Below are 15,677 nucleotides of genomic sequence, written 5' to 3' on the forward strand. Positions count from 1 at the left end.
CCATTTGTTGCAACTTCCAAAATCTGAAGCATCTCTAAAATTATCCAGTGCATCAACATATCTCTTATTATCCTCATCCCCAATGAAGTTTTATCTGATCTCAAATTGACAGTTCAATAAAAATCTTCACCAACGATGGCTGAATACTCTGTTTTCAAAGTCTTGATATTGAACTTCTGATCACATTGTGGCCAATTTTGTTAGTTTGCAGAGATGGAATAATATGCATACCTACTTTTTTTGCAGTAGAATTATATACATTAGAAATCATAAAAACGTCACTGTGAATGCTTGTAACATGCTCATATAACATAAAACACGTTTCTATCATCTTCTCCACTATCATATATCAGGTTCCTTCTCAATCATTTTGTCAAGGATTTTTATCAAGGTTTCCAACAGTCTCATTCTCACATGCTCATATCACCTAAGACATAATTCTATCATCTTTTATATAATAGAGATAATCTAATTTTCTTACTAATGCATTCATTTTTTACTATATTATCTTGTATGTCCACTCATTCACAAATATTTTTATCTCTACTATATTCAGTTTATTATCCTGTTCGTATTTTATCACCGACATTTAGTTTCATAAAATATCGCAATTCTTATAATTGTGCACTAAAAAATTTCAGCTTGAGTGACATATTCTTATAAGATATAGCATCTGATTCGATCAACCATTTCATCCACCCACTTAAATCTTTACACATGCTCCAATTTCTTGTATGTATGTTGGTAGAAGCAAAATTTTACACTTAGAGATCTGACTTGAGAAGGTGACTACACATTTTTTTAGACAAATGGTTAGTTTGGTAGACGATTTAAGAATAATGAGGGGCAATGACATACCAAAATCTGAAAATGGGATGGAAAAGCAAATTTGGATTCCCAATTTCTATTTCTTTTAGGTGAGAAGGTTGGATTCCTACTGCATCCATGCTTTTCTCTGTCCTCTTATTTTGCAGTCAGGAATATCTTGGGAAAAGGCAATCATACTTACATAAAATATGCTATATCAACCATACATGGGATTGTAAGGTAATGAAACTTGCCCATGCACGCATTGAAAAAATGTTTACCTCAAGCTCACTCTGGAAAAGCTTTCTCTAGGAGCAACTAAACTCCTCCTAATTAAGATTGGGTATAACTTTACCTTGGAGTAATTCGTTTCTTGGTTTTAATTATCACGGTAAGATGATAGCCATGTAATAAAATTTGGAATTGTAATGTAAAACATTTATAGCTACCTACCATCATCTAGAGAAAGAAACATACTGTTAAATGTCTTCTACCAAAATCGTTCTCAATAGTCTTTACTAAGTAGGGAGAACATGAAACATAGAACAGTCCTCTTCCCCCAAAATCGCCATGCAGAATAGGTTCATTATAACAGACTCAAATAATCACAGGTCTCCATATTGAAAGTATCTTGGCAACACTGATATCAAAGGCGATCATCAGAAGGCACGGGGAAGAACACTATCGTCCATGAGAGATTGTTAGCGCCACCAAGTTAAGCATATGTTGACAAGATATTTTTCTTCAGAGTGAGCTCATCGGCCTTGGAAGGGCTGATAGACTGCACCAATCAACACACACAATGAGTATTACAATTGTGAAGTTGTTTCAAATAATTTGTTCACTTCAATTCCTAATCACATTTCAAAAAAAAAACTTATCACATTTATAAGAATCCTTTCCAGAAATCCAAGTAAAAACATAATTCCGAGTGGCCAACTATCTCATCTTCCATGATCATTCCCAATTTGTAATATCATGTGATTATTTAAAGCTTTCAAGGTTGCTTTGACTGGAGAAAATTACCTTCTGAAGTATGCGCTGTAGCCGCTGGATTTCGTTCTTGGCATAATCAGATCCTTTCTCCAAATAACTCTTGGTAGCTTTCACGTAAATCTTCCCGTGCCTACAAAAACAATAGTTGCATTATTGCACCAAGTTCCACACATAGACTACTTTGGGGAATCAGTACAGTATTATGTGTATATATATATATTTATATACATGCAAATTTTGTCCTGGTCTTACGGAGGGGAAAAGCCCCCAAGTCTCTCACTTGTAATTTAAAAAAATGCAAATTCAGTCACCCTCGTACAAAATATAGTACAAAAAAAATATTATTATAGCAATTTTCTAGAAGGGTGTCTTTAACTTACCTTGAAGCAGAACCCTTAAGCTTACCAGCCTCCTCTTCAATTTTGGTAAACACAGCCTTCTTCTCTTCATCCCCTGCAGCTACAAATTCTTTTACCAAGGCATCCAAGCTTTCAACTATACCAGCCTATACAGAAATATAAAATATATGAACAAGATACCAAATAGAACAACCCCAAAACCACCACCGAATAAAAATAAATAAAAAAGGAAGCTGCCTTCCCCCTCTTTGATCTAAAATTACTAACTTTTGATGTAAGCTGTCCATTTCCATCTCGACTTGTTCCACTTTTCTCATTGATAAAAGCAACAAAGTCGTCCAAGTCTCTTCCCCGTCCGTATTCTTCTCCGGCTTTATTGTTCTTAGGGAAGAACTTCAAGGTAGGGAATCCACTCACACCATATCTGCATAAACATCATTCCAGCAAACTTCAATTATTTATCATAATGTGGTCTTCCACCTCTGCACTCTACATTGGCATCATTGTTTCAGTCTTGTTATTATAGCTGCAGACTTTAATCATGTATCTTGTGAGAACCATTAAAACATCCTTTGGTTCAGTTCTTATATTTTCTTTTTCCTTTTATATGAAACTAAACTGCATATATGAACGATAGTGAAATATAATCCATGACCCTGTGCCAGCATGGAGAAAGATTTATATTTTTATATATTCCACTGCATTATGACTTGAAAGAAAAGCAAACACGCGTGTCCCTTTGCAACATGTGTATTAGTCTGGATAACCTCTAAATTAACCTTTTCCTTTATTGGACTTCACACTTTATCCATACAGATAATATGAAAAGTTACTTTTCTTACCAAAATAAATCAGATAACTGAAACTTACTTTTCAGCCAGATCCCTATATTTATCAGCATCCAGATTTGCAATGACTACATCTTCCTCCAATTTGAAGGCTGTGGCAACTTTCTCATAAATCTGAACAGAAAAGAGCATTGGACAAGTTTCATATTATTGTTTTAAAGAAGTGAAATGCCCCAACCGCAAATTGATAACAAGGAAACCTTGAACATATTCACTTACAGGAGCAAGGCTTTTGCAATGTCCACACCTGGCAGAATCAAAATAGTTTATAAACACTGGCGGCAGTAATTGGGATTTTCACAACACTCAATGGGAATGGAAGCGAAAAGGAAACTAAGTCTCCCAATTTCAGATAAATAGAAACAAATGGGAATTAAAGATTAAAAAAGAGGAAAATAACAATAAGAAAGTTATTTGTGAGTACCATGGTGCATAAAACTCAACCAAGGCATCTTTTGTTTCATCCAAGACAACCTCATTAAAGTTTTCAGCTGTTAGCACCACCACATTAGATGGAGCCGTAGCAATCTTCACACTGGTTCCTGTAAAGCCAATTCTAGAGTCAGGAAATTCGCTACATGTGCAAGTAGGGAAAGCATAGTAGAAGAAAAAGGCAAAACCAAGATGTTTGATGCCTATTCTCAGCACTACCATACAGCAACAACCAAACTTTAATCCCACTAAGTGAGGTCTATCATACTCAACACTACCGTAAAAGCTAAATAAACTAGGCAAAATATGCAGATTGAAATGTTCAAAGCATGATGAAACCCAAACTTCAGTAGCTTGATAAACTCTATCATTCATACAAATTTTCACACAAAAAAATAACTGTGTAAGATATTAAGATGGCTAGTCTGTGAAATGACGAAGTCAAGATACTACGTTTCCTTAGATATTATCTCAATGCTTTTTCCTCCTGAGATATTAAAGCATGTACCTCCTTCTGTATTTATATACTCCGCAAGTGCTTCTGCATTGCGTGGTCCTTCATACCTGTAGAAATTTTCCAAAATCAACTATTCAATGCAAAAGGAAGGATATATGTGAAAAACCAAGATAAAGAACTATACAAACTGAGATATAAAATCTTGTCGATGTTAAGTTTTAAATAGCCAAGGTCTCCTCACTTTTTGGGTTCTAGGGATCCTTTTGGGAACCATTGAATTGTTGGGTACCCAGAGACACCATATTTGCTGCACAAACTCTTGTGCTCATCACAGTCCACCTACAGCACATTAAAAGTATGATTTGTCAATTTAATGTCTAATGAGTTCATTGGTTTTTCAATGAAGGTCAACAAGAAACCATAACAACGTACAAACACAAACAGCATGAGTAAAATTTACTAAACACTATCACTTTTATGGAGGTCCCATCCCCAAGTTTAAAGATTACTTTCCTATGCATATAGTTCTAAAGGAAGGGGGAGGGATGTTATTTTGAAGATTCAAGAAGAAAACTTGAGAGCTCAACAGCAGAGGAAAAAGAGTCCTTGCTGAATTACATATTAAATGTTAAAAGTTGTAGGCTTGTAGCCTAGTCTTCAAGGTTATGAAGATAGGTATATAACACCAAAATGCTCAAGAACGTAATTACCACTAGAATCATAGACAGATAAAAATGCTTGAAGAATAAAAGATACATAAAAATACTATGTTGACTGATGTAAAAAAATGCAAACAGTATTCAAAGGTATGAACTCAGAGAAGACCAGCATGCTGACCTTGCCAATTACAACATTTTTGGCTTTCTTGAAGCTGGAACCAAGCTTTTCATATTCTGGAGCAAGCTTTTTGCAGTGCCCACACCTATAGTGGCAAAAGAGAGATATAAGTGTGCATCATACTTTGTTGGATAACACTTTGTAAAAAAAATGATTAATTAGAACTTCTGATTTATTCTTTGGGCAGGGTTGCTACTTGTTTGATGGCACATGGTTCAGTAAAGGAAAGACTTGTTTTGAGACAGATTTTGGGAACGCTTGTGCATGGTTTGTTTAGAGGAGTGATAATTGGAGGTTTTCATTATTTTCTTTTCATTCCCATCTCTTTAGAAGATATCCTGTCCTCTTCCCGGTATTTATATTCTCCTTCAATGGATTCAATTATGTTTCTTCTGTATGTGTGCATCAACAGAATATCAATTAAATAACCACTGCTATCAATTAAAAGTACATAGATTTGTTAGATATCAATGTTATTCCTGTTTACAACTTTTTTAAGAGCTTATATTGTCTTACATTTACGTGTTTATTTCCGTCAATCAATCCTAAGTTTGATGGTTCAAATTTCATAAATTAAGGTAATCTCAATTGCACATTTGCACCTTTTAGTTCCTCTGATTCCTTATCTTCCAATTATTCGATTTAAAGAATCAAAGAATGTAATTAACCTCTATTAGATTAAATAATAGACAAAGAAAAGCTAATGGTCCTAAATTTTTAACCTAAATCCCTCATAAAAAAGGTTAATAATGAGATGAACAAACTAAAATACTCGCACTAAATTACCCGAATCAGAGAATTATCAGGAACATTACTCTAGATTCGATCTAGATGAACTAAATTGCGTCAAAATCGAAAACAGCATCATATCATAGATCGACAAGTTTCACCATCTAGTATAAAAAATATACGATTGAAGCAAACCCTAACGACTTGAAAAAAAATGAATCCATCATGGATCGTTAAAGATCGGTGTAGTAATTACCAAGGAGCGTAGAACTCAACGAGAGCTCCTTTGTCTTGACCTATTTCCTTCTCAAAGTTTTCTTCAGAGAGCACAACGACGTCGTCTGCATAGGCTGATACGAATATCAGAGCGAACGCGATCGCTGCAAACGTTGTCGTTTTAATCCAGATCTGAGACTTCTCCATCTTCTGGTTCTTCTTAACTTCGTTTTTCTCTTGGTTTCAGCTTAACGAGTTTCTTTAATGTTTTTATGAAGTTTTCTAGTGTGTGATGGCGTAGCAGTATCGCTACTCTGCTTCAGCACGTGGCATCTACTCTAGGCAAATCAGAATTGCTCTCACCTTTGTGACGTTTGGTTGTTGACGTGGCACATAATGACTGGCGCATAGTGTCAAATTCTAAAGTATCCGAGACACGTGGAAAGCGGGAACACGTGGTAAGATACCACTGAATTGAGAAATTACGTCATCAATATATCGAACTCTGGTTACGAATCATACTACGCCAAATCACTATAATGATGAATGTTACAAGCCAATTTGACTGAGAATCGAGATCCCATGAAACATTATCTAGAACAGAGAATATCTAAGCAACAAGGAATAACGTTGTTACATTGAATAATTTGAATGTGGTCACTAATTAAGAGTATCAACTTCTTGAGGACCAATAAATGTAAGAGTAATGTAGAAGTCGAGTTTCCCCTTACATGCCCAACCATATGATAGGCATTGAGAAGTCATGAACCTTCTTGGAGACTTCTTAAGGGGATATTATCACCCTTATAGAAGTCGTGAACCATGCATGATGGAGACTTCTAGGTATTGTTGTTTGCACACTTGGAAGTTATGAAATACAATAAAAACTTTTAAGTGATGTTGTTTGCACACTATGAAGTTGTGATCTCATTCCACAAGTTCTAGCCATCCAAAAGTCGTGATCCTACTCTGCAACTTCTGAAGAGGAAAATATCAAAATTATGAAGTCTTCTCCCACTTCCACGACTTTTATGCTGAACAAAATTAAAAAATATAAATCTTACATTTACCACAAAACTTCTTAATTTGTCTAAATGATTACTAGTATCCAAACTTTTTAATCCACATAGTTGGATCCCTTATTTACTTTTTAATTTGGTACATACCACCATAGATGCAGTAACACTTGTTTTTAATTTAGTTTAGATATAGAACTTGTTTGAGGTGAGCCAATGCCAAAAAATACTTTATGCAAATTATTTACAAAATTTCCTTTGATGAAATTAGTTTGAATCATGGAGAATTAAGGGACGTCTCCTTGCAAGACCCTTGCAAGATATAGTGAAATAGGGGAATTATGATCGTATACACATTTATATTGTCATAAGATCTTCGAGCAATTCCAATAGTTGTCTAAGGCCATATATGTCAGCCCTTAACAATTAGCGTATAATATACCAACTTAGCAAATATTGTTGTGGAAGCATGGAGTTGTATCTTTTATCCTAAGTGAAACATGTATGTTGACCAAAAAGAAAATCAATATAATGAGTTGGTAAAATTTGTTAGAAAAAGAAATTATACACTGAAAGTAGTGTATAAGTTTTATAATTGTCATTTCGTTACCAACTATTTATATTCAATTATCATAGATTTTCCAAAAAGTAATATAAATAAATGATATATGATATATTGAGTGTGTAAGAATTTCTATTATAACATTGTATATATGTTAGACTCAAATTCTTATGGGAAAGCTTTTGAGTATGGAGAAAAAATGTTAGCTATTAAAGTTTTGAGTTAGTTAAGAAAATATGTTTAAGATAATAATTGACAACCAAAAGATAATGTCGACAAATGGGGTATATGCTAATAATTGGAGATGATCTTATGTTAGGCTCCTAGCTACCTACTACCCTACCCTAATAACTACATTGCAATACAGTATATTTGTACGTACAACCTATTAGTTTATTAGATGAAAATATCGTTGAGACTTATACGAGGTCTTGGAAGAGGATTCGATAAGTGAAATTTCATTAAAGAAGGAACAAAATTACAAGAAAAAAGAATAAAAGAAAAAAGAAACAAAGTAATGAAGGGTGATATAAAAGTTAACCGCATCTACCAAGAAGAAAAACTTGTATGGAGACGAAACCATTAAATAATAGCATCAAAAACCATAAAATATATTTATATCTAAATATGATATCTTACCTGCGTTTCCATATAAGTTTTTTTCCTTACCAAAGACCTTGGACTGCCCAAAAACAAAACAACTGTCAGCCCACCTGCTGAAAGAAATAATAAAAAACTAGCAATAACATTCCAAACTCAAGAGCAGATTAGTGTACCGTTAAACTATGACATAACATCTTTTTATCTCTCCTTAATTCATATCTAAGACTTGAACTTTATTTCGTAGAAGAAAATTAAGATAGAGGGGGAAGGAGACGACAAATGATTGAAATATACTTCCAATATTTGAATACTTACTCACATTTCAAAAGAAAACCTGTCTACTCAATTTTGATTGTGATCATTGGTAAACTTGACCTATGATTCAATGCATGTTCGAGGGTTAGTTTTTCATCTATTTATGTTCGTGGAATACTTGACACAGAAAACACATTTTTATTTGAGATACAACAGTTTAATTATTTGAGAGTATAGTGAAAGGGATATAAAGTAGTGATGTAACAATAGTGAGTAAGAAAGAGAGAAAAAGTCCAAAAGAGTCTTACATCTAGTCTTTAATTTCTGAGACTTGTGCCAAAACTCTTCACAATTTTAGAAAAAAAACTTTTATGAAAAAATGATGTTACTACTGTATAAAATCTTATAAAGTTCAATTATGATTTTTTTAAGGGCAAAAGATAATATTATTAAAAAAAAAGAGTTACACCGGATTCAAAAGTTCAATTATGATTGTGTTAGACAATAGACTCCACCTATACTAAGTTACTAACCATTGAGTACTGCATATCATTCATTTAGTAGTGTACTAATTTCACAGGTACAAAACAACAAATTATAAAGAGTGGAGATACACTTATTCAAAAAATAAGTTTTTTAAATTTATTTCTCATCTTAGTCATCGAATTTAGAGATATTTAATAGTTTAGATCTACTCACTAATTATTAGATTTCCCTAGAATTGATGACTAAGATAGAAAGTAAGTGCATTCATCCTCAATTATAAATTAATCCTTAAACATTATAAATATTAGTTAAAACGGTAATTTTTAGAATATGTTTTTTTGGAATATTTTTACGCAAACTATATTTACTCGTTTTTTTTTAGAATATTGGAATCTGTATTTTTCATTTTTATTGATTTAATTAGGGTACATGTGACACATTTTAATGATATATAGGAAACTAAGTGTGCATGGGGATCAAATTAGCATACTTATATATATTTTAAGTTTTTCTTTGCTAACTTACTCCGATAAATATCATTAACACTTGCCTCACAAGTCACAATGGAACACTTGAGTTTTTGTGGAAGTAAAATGTATTTTTGAGAGAGATATTTCTTCAAGTGGCGTTATACCTCAAAAAATTGATTTCTCTGTGATCGAACGAGAGAATAGTACATATTTGAGAAATATTATTTTATATTTTGTATACAGATAATCATCTACTTTTTTAATTTTTATATATTTTAAATTATAAATTAGTTAAAACATTAAAACAAAAAAAATAAAAAATATAATAGGACATAATATTCCGTAGTTCCCTGCACGTCTTAGTTGCCAACCAACCCTGTCGGTAGTTGGAATTCTACATAGAATATTAGAATTACAAATTAGAATATACTGCTAGGAGCTGTTGAAATTTATGTTGAGGATTCATCTGTGCCAACCATTTTCTATTTTATTATTAATGCCACGTGTTAAAGAAAATAAAAGAAGTAATTTTGGACTAAAAAATAATTTTATTACTCCTTAACGTATTAATATTTTCAATGCAAAATTATCTTTTAATTCCCTTGTCAATTGACGTAACGTTCCCGACGTAATCAATATATATACCTGTTTTAGAGAAAATAATTGCAAACCCGGATGAAAAGAAATAGTAAAATGTAATTTAATTGTGCTTTTTAACATCATTGAGAGGATTATAAGTTAGTTAAGGAATTTATTTGAAGAAATAATTTAATACATAAATTTGTTTGGTTAAAGCTACTTTTTTATTCATTTATAAGCTGTGATATGATAGTTTATCTGTTGCGAGCTTCCACCTCAAAATTTAAATTATTTTTAATGCTAAAAAATAGATCAATATATTTGTCAATGAAAATAAAAATAATAAATATTATAATTGTTATAAATAATAAATATGTAAATACGATTTTATATACATGTAAGAGTCATTCGTATATATGTTATTATGCCAATTTTGTAAAGTTTACACTTGACTCATCTAAATAATCAAACTTACTTTTGTTCTTGAGTTTGTTTCATTAATTAAACAAACAAGTTTGATTTAGTGTATTGTACATATCTCTATTCATCAGTTACTCTCATTTTCCCCTTCTTACGCCGCAATACTTGTTATAGTTTGAAACATAGAGAATATGGGACTCAGGCCCAGCCACCTCTAGAATGAGGAACCTCTCATTCCATACATTTTTACCCACTTTTGTAATAAGACAATATTTTTATCCGCCAAAAACTTTTATCTCTAATACTAGAGAGTATCCTTACTCGTCACCCTAAGCATAGGACGTATATTCTTACACACATTTATGCTGTGCCTTTCAACCACCTACCCTTCTTAGCACCATTTAAGGCAATTTATTTTGTAGTTGTACAAACAATCTATTAACTCATATAGCCGTGCATAAAAGACATATATAGAATAGTCAACAGTCTACTACTAACTCATATAGCCATGCATAAAAGACATCTAGAATAGTCAATTTTACTTAAAAGTCATATAGGTTAAATACTAGTTCAATTCAGAATCAATCGGGTTCAATTGATCAAAATCAATCGTTATAATCAATTTGACTACTTCTAATCGAATTAGATATCGATTTGAATGGGAGGTTTGTCCTTTATAAAAGCAAATTATTGTTTTGAAATGTTACGGTTTAGAATCAATCAAACTTAGGTTTGTTCCGTGACGAGGGATTATTCTATTACAAAAAATATTAAACACCTTGAAAATTAGTTTTATATAATACAACCATATCTTTAGCTATGTTGAAATATACCAATATATTTGTTACCTGATATTTAAGTTTTTTGTATGAATTTAATATGTATATACTGATAATGTAAGTGTTTTTATATTGTCAAGAAATTGTCAACATTCATATGTTAAACATTATTGACTCTCAAATAAAAGTAATACAAGAAATTAATGATGAATGATGTGCTAACACTATAAAAATTACAATGATGGTGCATGTATTTTAAATTCTTTCTTTGTATCTTGAAACTTAATTATAGGGGTGATAATTTATGATTTATAATTGTAATACTTTAATTTGTATGTTTTATTATGCATATTATTGGTAGTGTGTCTTACTTAATTAAATAATGTATGATGTCATATAATTAGTACGAGAAAAACTATGTTTAACATGTTGTGTATATATATAACAACATCTTACCTTTCTTTATAAATATTTAACTAATTGACTAGCATTATATAATAAAAAAAGTCTGGAGACAAGAAGTACGGATAAAAAAATCGGGGGACAAACTTTATGCACATAAAAAAATCAGTAAAGATTATTTGGCTAAAATTAAGTAAATAGTATTAAGTATTAACTGTTTTGTTTACATTCCCATAAGTATTTAAAATTTATTTCACATCTTAGTCATCAATTTTAGAGATATCTAATAATTTAAATTTAGTAATTAAATAAATAATTATCAGGAACGAAATAATCCTTTAAATTTTTGAAGTCCCCTTTATTTTACTTGCAAAAAAAGAACATTAGGAAAAAAAAGGGAAAAGTGACCCCCAATTTCTTCGATTACGAAAAAAAATTAAACATTAGTTTCTAAATTTAAACCATTAGATATCTCTAAAATTGAATTCTATAAGAATTAATAGTTAAGACGAAGAGTTGGAATAAGTGGATTTCGTCCTTTTTTTTCTAAAGTGTTATTTATAGGCTCAGATGATACCAAGAATGGGAGATTATAACTACATACACTAAAAAAAATTAAGGGTCTTCATCTTTTGTATTTCTAAATTGAATAAATTTAAAAATTATTCATACTCTCACGTTTAATCTTTTATTCTCATTTTACACTTACAAGTGTTTAGCCCTTGACTTTTTACTGTTTAACTACATTTGAGATAGTTGTAGCAAACACACATCAGACATGAGGAAAAGTAGACAACAAAAATGCATTTAAGCAATGTAAGAACTGTTCAAAAGCCTTCATGAAACTTTTGGAAGAGTCTTATTGATGGATACTGTACATTCAACCTTTTTACAACCCAATATAGCAAAAAATTACCAACAGTACCAAAGGAAAAGTAATTCATAAACATTAGCCTAATTAAAAGGAATGTGAAACTTTCTTCTCTTTTAAGAGAGAAGCCAAGCAACCATGTCATTTTGTTCCTGAAGATCTATCTCACCCAAATTATTGCATTCACTTTCCCATTCATCATCTTTCCACAACCAATTCAGCAAATCTTCTTTAGATTCCTTTGCATCAGACTCATTATATTTATCATCATGATTAGTAAATGCCATGATGTTTTCCCAGTCCAAATTATCATATAACCACTCACCATTTTCATCATTTAAGGTGGTAGTAGTAAGGTTCACACCATTCCTATTTTGATCCTCAATTGATGACATTTTATTAGGACACACATCTTGTACATCACTATAACCATCGTTCATAGTCACCTTAATTACACCATTGTCCTCACTTGAAATTCCACACGCTTCCACAACACAATTGTCCATGATGTCTTTGTCACCATAACTCAACGACCCACCAACATCATTAATGCAATCTTCAACTTGTTGATAGTGTAGCCCTTCTAACAGGTCATCACTAAGTTGTTTCTCACCGTCAACTAAAATATCATGTGTTGTTTTAACCTCTTCCACGTGAAAAGACAAATCCATGTCTCCAACAACATAGTTCAATAATGAAGAACAATTACTGTCTGAACCTTTTCCATCATAATAGGAACTTAATTCATCACCTAACTCTGCAGCTATTTCTACCGTGTCTTCTACGTCAGGATCCAAGACCATGAAATTACCTTCTCTTTCTAATGATGGGGTAGGTGGTAGTAGAACTTCCAGTGCAACTTCATCATTATTATTATGATTATTATTGTTATTCTGTTTTGGGTGAGTAGTTTCATTAGTATTTTGTTGAAGGACAATGTGTTTGGGTATTTGTTGAGTAGAGATTTTGTTCTTCTTCATGGCCCAACGGCTAGTTCTGCCACCTCTACGCCTTGGAGGAATAACTACATTCGGTGTAGGATCCATGTCTGTCGTAATAGTTGGTCTCCGGAAACTGTAAATTTTGCGACTAAGGTGAGAATTCCAATAGTTCTTTATCTCGTTGTCTGTTCTACCTGACAAGTGAGTTGCTATCAAGGACCATCTGAAAATTAACCAGCTAGCACAAATTAACCTCTGCATTAATTCATATTCACTGTACTGGATATATAAGTGTATACAATGATCAAATGTGATATTATTTTTTTCATTATTCATAATATAAATAAACTTTAAGTTATTGCAAATATGTTGTATAGACAATTGAAGTATTACTACTCTAAGCTATTTATTTTTTTGGTTTTTAGATGCATTTTCATAAATGTTTGTAAAAATAATAGATGAAAAGTAAAAGAGATAAAAATCATTTGACTTGTTAAATGAAAAGTTATTAAATTGAAATGGTTGAAATAAGACTACTGAATCTTTATAATTAAATAGTTGCAACTTGTTGCCACATAAAGTTAAAGAATATTAGTATGGGTGGGGTTACCAAGATAATTCTTTCTTCGTATATTTAACCAATTAAATTTTATGGAATAATATAAAATTATTAATTTCTATAATTATAATATATTTTTTAATTAAATTAGATTTTTTAATTAGGTGGGACACTAAGTGTGACAAAAATGAAATAAATGATTAGGTGTCACGTCATCTATATTATTACGGACAAAGACAACAGGCGAGCTTTAACTTCTCGTTGGCAAGAAGATGAATTGAGGTTATGTTGTTTAACGTTGTGATTTGGTCATACATTGATACATTAAGGAATAAACCAACTTATTGTAGTAATTATCATGAAAACTACTGTTTAAAACAAAAGTTGTCAGAAACTAAGTACAATTTGCATATCAGTTTCTTGAATGTGTAGAAGTTTCCTTATGTTGTTGGCACTAACCTGTTACCAAAAGAAGCATGCAACTTTACAATGATATCTTCTTCTTCAGCAGAAATGTTCCCTCTTTTGAGATTACCTCTCAGGTAGTTAATCCATCTTAGCCTACAACTCTTCCCACACCGTAGTAATCCTTCAAAATCCCAAGTTAAATGCAACTCAGATATATATAGACGGATGAATAACTCAAATGAAAAAATAAAGGTAAACTTTAAATCCAATCATCAACAGATAAGATGCTATTTTTGGTTTGTTGAGAAAGGAGGGATACCAAAGGAAAAATAATTTGTCCCACTATATTATTAGTTAGAGTTTAAAATTTGTGCATAATGTAAAGTTTTTAACATTGTTAGCATATTATTCATTATTGATTTGTATTATTTTTGTTTGTGAGTCAATAATAATTAATAAGTCAACGATGAATGATCTATTGAGAATGTAAAAAATACTTATACTATCAATATATACATATTAAATATAGTTGTAAGTTTTTTTTTGTCAAATAAACTAAAATTGTGTGTTAATATCTCTCACCACTCATCAAAACAAATGTACCTTATAGTGTCACTTGCTAGCTTGATAGTTAACAAAAATTATGTTAACAAATAATTTCAAAATAGTGGCATTGTCATCACTATAATTTTAAGTTAGCAGTTGTTCAAACTCAAAACAAAAATGCCCCCACAAGCAAATTAATTGGGCTAATAATAGCATCATCGATCTAAGTAGCAAAGTTGCAGAACCAAGGAATTTAATAACTGGCTAGCTACCTGCATTTTTGGGCAATGACCTCCATGAACCTTCACCATTTTCCTTAATATATTTTCTCAAAATGTCATCTTCTTCTTCTGTCCACCTTCCCTTCTTCAACCCAACTTTCTCACAACAAGGAGCCCTTCCCATATCCAATTCTAAAGTACTGTTTTGTCCACTCAACTAGCCTACTTACTTACTACAAAAATATTTAGAAAAGGTGTAGAGTGTGCATTTTTTATGTGTTGCCATTTGCAACATTGCAAGTGAGCAACTCGTGTTGTTGTGCTTTTGGTTCCCTATATAGTATAGAAATAAAGGATTGAAGCTCTGAAGCTGATTTATAGAATATGAAAAAGAGTTTCACACGGGTGAAGCCAGTGATGAAGATACCTGTGGTAAAAGAGTGTGCCACGTTGATCGTTTAAGAATGCTACAATCGTGTCTCTCCAAGGTTCTATAGGATGCTCTTAGGGCTTCCAAGTACCACGTTGGTGCTACTATTAATTGAGGAGGGATCCTTTCCCATAATGGTGACTGTGACGCATGTACTGGAAAAAAAAATGGTATTAATGAAATAACAATTTGCCACTCAGCAAAAGTAAAAAAAAGTAATTTTTGTGGTACAAAAAATAATTTTCATCTCCGGTAGAGTATACTTGTTCCTATTAACCAAACATCATTGCTGGAGATGAACTTTTCTCTAATATTTTCTTCTTTCAATTTCTTCTTGTTTTTTTCTCAAACACACGAACTCTTTTCAACAGATACACCTCATACCATTTTTACCTTATTGCCTTTTAAAAGATATATTTGTAAAAGGGTTTTTGCCTTTTTGGAGTAT

General features: G+C 31.8%; 2 protein-coding genes across 3 annotated transcripts; both read right to left on the bottom strand.

Moving 5' to 3' along the window:
* LOC109336049 (probable protein disulfide-isomerase A6) lies at window positions 1,181–5,950 on the bottom strand. 2 transcript variants are annotated; one of them, XM_019572395.1, is made up of 12 exons: window positions 5,722–5,950; window positions 4,737–4,821; window positions 4,141–4,238; window positions 3,951–4,006; window positions 3,435–3,552; window positions 3,230–3,257; window positions 3,033–3,124; window positions 2,430–2,586; window positions 2,184–2,308; window positions 1,834–1,933; window positions 1,490–1,588; window positions 1,216–1,447 (listed from the first exon to the last, which is right to left on the bottom strand). In XM_019572395.1, exons 1-11 carry the CDS (start codon window positions 5,886–5,888, stop codon window positions 1,523–1,525), a joined length of 1,092 nt encoding a protein of 363 aa, XP_019427940.1. In that variant the 5' UTR covers window positions 5,889–5,950; the 3' UTR covers window positions 1,216–1,447; window positions 1,490–1,522. The 2 variants fall into 2 exon arrangements, with proteins under 2 accessions (XP_019427939.1, XP_019427940.1); XM_019572394.1 differs by having other exon boundaries at window positions 1,181–1,588.
* Window positions 12,241–15,289, bottom strand: LOC109335152 (myb-related protein 330-like). The gene is made up of 4 exons (XM_019571240.1): window positions 14,851–15,289; window positions 14,084–14,213; window positions 12,881–13,288; window positions 12,241–12,844 (listed from the first exon to the last, which is right to left on the bottom strand). Exons 1-4 carry the CDS (start codon window positions 14,981–14,983, stop codon window positions 12,241–12,243), a joined length of 1,275 nt encoding a protein of 424 aa, XP_019426785.1. The 5' UTR covers window positions 14,984–15,289.

The sequence above is a fragment of the Lupinus angustifolius genome, chromosome LG20, assembly GCF_001865875.1.
Source record: "Lupinus angustifolius cultivar Tanjil chromosome LG20, LupAngTanjil_v1.0, whole genome shotgun sequence".
Classification (NCBI taxonomy): domain Eukaryota; kingdom Viridiplantae; phylum Streptophyta; class Magnoliopsida; order Fabales; family Fabaceae; genus Lupinus; species Lupinus angustifolius.

What these genes read in the sequence shown, in the direction of transcription:
- LOC109335152 (XM_019571240.1), bottom strand. Translation starts at nt 14,983, where the DNA reads ATGGGAAGGGCTCCTTGTTGTGAGAAAGTTGGGTTGAAGAAGGGAAGG. An exon ending in GTCATTGCCCAAAAATGCAG is followed by an intron (nt 14,214 to 14,850) that starts GTAGCTAGCCAG and finishes GGGATTTTGAAG; the next exon opens with GATTACTACGGTGTGGGAAG. An exon ending in ACGGTAGAAATAGCTGCAGA is followed by an intron (nt 12,845 to 12,880) that starts GTTAGGTGATGA and finishes TTATGATGGAAA; the next exon opens with AGGTTCAGACAGTAATTGTT.
- LOC109336049 (XM_019572394.1), bottom strand. Translation starts at nt 5,888, where the DNA reads ATGGAGAAGTCTCAGATCTGGATTAAAACGACAACGTTTGCAGCGATC. An exon ending in ATTGCAAAAGCCTTGCTCCT is followed by an intron (nt 3,125 to 3,229) that starts GTAAGTGAATAT and finishes TTTTCTGTTCAG; the next exon opens with ATTTATGAGAAAGTTGCCAC. An exon ending in TACAGCGCATACTTCAGAAG is followed by an intron (nt 1,589 to 1,833) that starts GTAATTTTCTCC and finishes TGATTGGTGCAG; the next exon opens with TCTATCAGCCCTTCCAAGGC.